The sequence below is a fragment of the Penaeus vannamei genome, chromosome 19 (assembly GCF_042767895.1).
Source record: "Penaeus vannamei isolate JL-2024 chromosome 19, ASM4276789v1, whole genome shotgun sequence".
In the NCBI taxonomy this organism is placed as follows: Eukaryota; Metazoa; Arthropoda; class Malacostraca; order Decapoda; family Penaeidae; genus Penaeus; species Penaeus vannamei.
The window spans coordinates 1,592,718-1,596,405 of record NC_091567.1 but is presented as its reverse complement, the minus strand read 5'-3'; the positions used below and the strand labels follow the sequence as shown (position 1 = coordinate 1,596,405).

At 46.6% G+C, this 3,688-nt stretch overlaps 1 protein-coding gene across 1 annotated transcript; it reads left to right on the top strand.

Moving 5' to 3' along the window:
• The first annotated feature begins 1,612 nt into the window (after positions 1-1,612).
• Positions 1,613-2,515, top strand: LOC138865073 (uncharacterized). Its single transcript, XM_070134414.1, has 2 exons — positions 1,613-1,672; positions 1,853-2,515. The coding sequence occupies exons 1-2, from the start codon at positions 1,613-1,615 to the stop codon at positions 2,513-2,515; spliced, it is 723 nt and encodes a 240-aa protein (XP_069990515.1).
• Positions 2,516-3,688: the final 1,173 nt, after the last annotated feature.

Genomic DNA, 3,688 nt, shown 5'->3' with positions numbered 1-3,688 from the left:
AGAAAGAGAGAAAGAGAGAGAGAGAGAGAGAGAGAGAGAGAGAGAGAGAGAGAAAGAGCGAAAGCAAGAGCGAGAGAAAGAGCGAAAGCAAGAGCGAGAGAGATAGGAAGAGCGAGAGCGAGAGAGAAAGAAAAAGAAAAAAGAAAAAGCGAAAGAGAGAGAAAAGCAGAGAGAAAGAAAAAGAAGTGATAATGAAAAATGAAAAGAAAACCAAGAATCACAAAAAAAAAGACAAGAAAAACAAGCAAACAAGAAGAAACGCCAGCCATACAACGAAAGCAGAGATTTGCATAGTATATTTTGCGAGATTCCGGGCCGCGAATCCGAAGATAGAGAGAGAGAGTCTCCGAGCAAAATTTCTTCCCAAAGAGCCGCATAAACTCCGTCAGAGAGAGAGAGAGAGAGAGAGAGAGAGAGAGAGAGAGAGAGAGAGAGAGAGAGAGAGAGAGAGAGAGAGAGAGAGAGAGAGAGAGAGAGAGAGAGAGGAAAGAGAGAGAGAGAGAGAGAGAGAGAGAGAGAGAGAGAGAGAGAGAGAGAGAGAGAGAGAGAGAGAGAGAGAGAGAGAGAGAGAGAGAGAGAGAGAGAGAGAGAGAGAGAGAGAGAGAGAGAGAGAAAGAGAGAGAGAGAGAGAGAGAGAGAGAGAGAGAGAGAGAGAGAGAGAGAGAGAGAGAGAGAGAGAGAGAGAGAGAGAGAGAGAGAGAGAGAGAGAGAGAGAGAGAGAGAGAGAGAGAGAGAGAGAGAGAGAGAGAGAGAGAGAGAGAGAGAGAGAGAGAGAGAGAGAGAGAGAGAGAGAGAGAGAGAGAGAGAGAGAGAGAGAGAGAGAGAGAGAGAGAGAGAGAGAGAGAGAGAGAGAGAGAGAGAGAGATTGTTATATTTGCTTTACTCTTCGGCCTGAGATACGAACCTGTGAAAAGCAAAAATGAATAACTTGAGAGATAAGTAAGAGTAGATATAAACAAAACAAAAGCCATAAACAAAGATTACAAATAAAGAAATAAAACAACGCATACACACTCAAATAGACAAAAATCTTTACATAGGCAAGTAAGTCGACGGAAAATAGAGAAGAATAACCAGATATGTAAATATAGTCATCAGATTAATGAAATAAAATAAAACGAAAAACAAAAACAAAACAAAACAAAACAAATAACAAGGCCATCCCCATTATCCAAACAACCAAATTAAACCAAGTTAAACCAAGTTAGACTAATTTAAACCAAATTAAACCAAGTTAAACCAAAGTAAATCAAGTTAAACCACGTTAAACCAAATTAAACGAAATTAGACCATGTTAAACCAAAATAAAACAAGTTAAACCAAGCTAAACCAATTTAAACCAAAGTAAACCACGTTAAACCAATTTAGGCCAAATTGAAACCAAACTAAAACAAACCAAACCAATCTAAACCAAGTCAAACCAAGTTGTTAAACCTGCGCCACCCGACACCAACCCGACGTCTCCGCCAAACGAGGAGAGATCGCCAGCTGATCAGCTTCCAGAGTCGACACCTTGTATCCCGGCATTTTGAGTGAGAGGTTAGCCGGCTACGACTGTTTTAACGAGGTCGCAAGCACAGGGGGCGCGTTAACAGCCGAGTCAGCGGGTTAAATGGGCTTGTTCGCTGCTCTTGATGGACGCTTGTTAGCCACTTCTGTTGGAGTTATGAAAGTGGGTGGTTGATGTTTTGGAGTTGGAGGAGTGTGGTTGGAGGAGTGTGGTTGGAGGGGTTGGGTTGGAGGAAGTGAGTTGGAGGAGGTGAGTTGGAGGAGGTGAGTTGGAGGAAGTGAGTTGTCGGGAGGTGTCGGGAGTTGTCGGGAGTAGTCAGGAGTTGTCGGGAGTTGTCGGGAGGGTCCGGGATTGTCGGGAGTTGTCGGGAGTTGTCGGGAGTTGTCAGGAGTTGGAGGGTGTTGCCGGGAGTTGTCGGGAGTTGTCAGGAGTTGTCAGGAGTTGGAGGGTGTTGTCGGGAATTGTCGGGAGTTGTCGGGAGATGTCGGGAGTTGTCGGGAGTTGTCCCAGGATTGTCGGGAATTGTCGGGAGCTGTCAATTGTCAGGAGTTGTCGGGTGTTGTCGAGAGTTGTCGGGAGTTGTCAGGAGTTGTCAGGAGTTGGAGGGTGTTGTCGGGAATTGTCGGGAGTTGTCGGGAGATGTCGGGAGTTGTCGGGAGTTGTCAGGAGTTGTCGGGAGTTGTCAGGAGTTGTCGGGAGTTGCCAGGAGGTGTCGGGAGTTGTCAGGAGTTGTCGGGAGTTGTCGGGAGCTGGCGGGTGTTGGCGGGAGTTGTCGGGTGTTGTCGAGAGTTGTCGGGAGGTGTCGGGTGTTGTCAGGAGTTGTCGGGAGCTGTCGGGTGTTGTCGGGAGTTGTCGGGAGGTGTCGGGAGTTGTCAGGAGTTGTCAGGAGTTGTCGGGAGTTGTCGGGAGTTGTCGGGAGGTGTCGGGAGTTGTCAGGAGTTGTCAGGAGTTGTCGGGAGTTGTCGGGAGTTGTCGGTGGGATCGCGGCCGTCGGGGATGTCGTAATGGTCGGTGGTTGCGTGGGCTTAGGGCTGGGTTTTGCTTGTTTGTTTTGTTTTGTTGTGTTTGTCAGGTTTTTTGTTTTCGTCTTTCGGATTCTCTTACTGTCATTCTTTGTTTGTCTGTCTACTTGCTTTCTTTCTCTGTGTCTTGTCTCAGTTTTTAGTCTGTGTGTCTGTGTGTGTCTATGTGTTTCTGTATGTCTGTCTGTCTGTCTCTTACACTCTCTCGTTCTTTCTCTCTCTCTCTCTCTCTCTCTCGCTTTCTCTTTCTCTCTTTCTCCCTCCCTCCCCCTCTCTCTCTCTCTCCTTCTCTCTTTCTCTCTTTCTCCTCCCCCCCCTCTCTCTCTCTCTCTCTCTCTCTCTCTCTCTCTCTCTCTCTCTCTCTCTCTCTCTCTCTCTCTCTCTCTCTCTCTCTCTCTCTCTCTCTCTCTCCCTCCCTCTCTCTCTCTCTCTCTCTCTCTCTCTCTCGCTCTCTCTCTCTGTCTCTTTCTCTCTCTCTCTCCCTCTCTCTCTCTCTCTCTCTCTCTCTCTCTCTCTCTCTCTCTCTCTCTCTCTCTCTCTCTCTCTCTTTCTTTGCTCTGCCTCATGCGATTTTTTATCAAGATTGTCATGAGCGTTGTTGTTGCACTTACGTTGGGCGATTATGTGACTTGTTTTTGTTTCTCTGTGTTTTTCTTTTTTCTTTATCTTGTTTGGTTTATCATCCTTCTTCATCTTTCTCTCTTTTATCCCCATTATCTTTCTCCTCTTTCCTACCCAATTTTTTTTCTTTCTTCCTCTCTTTCTGTTATTTGTTTGTCAGTGTGTCTTTTTCCTTTCTCTTCGCTTTCTCTCTTTGTCTTCTCTTTCTTCCCTCCCTCTTTCCCTTCTTTTCTACTCTTTCTTTGTCCAGTCTGTCTGTCTGTCTCTCTCTCTCTTTCTCTTTCTGTCTCTCTCTCTGTCTCTGTCTCTCTCTGTCTCTGTCTCTCTCTTTCTCTCTCTCTCTCTCTCTCTCTCTCTCTCTCTCTCTCTCTCTCTCTCTCTCTCTGTCTGTCTGTCTGTCTGTCTGTCTGTCTGTCTCTCTCTCTCTCTCTCTCTCTCTCTCTCTCTCTCTCTCTCTCTCTCTCGCTCTCTCTCTCTCTCTCTCTCTCTCTCTCTCTCCCTCCCTCCCTCCCTCCCTCCCTGTCTCTCTCTCTCT

Excerpts from the sequence above, each read along its gene's own strand:
- LOC138865073 (XM_070134414.1), top strand. The coding sequence starts at position 1,613 with ATGGGCTTGTTCGCTGCTCTTGATGGACGCTTGTTAGCCACTTCTGTT. Across the intron at positions 1,673-1,852 it reads CTTCTGTTGGAGTTATGAAA|GGTCCGGGATTGTCGGGAGT; the intron begins GTGGGTGGTTGA and ends AGTTGTCGGGAG.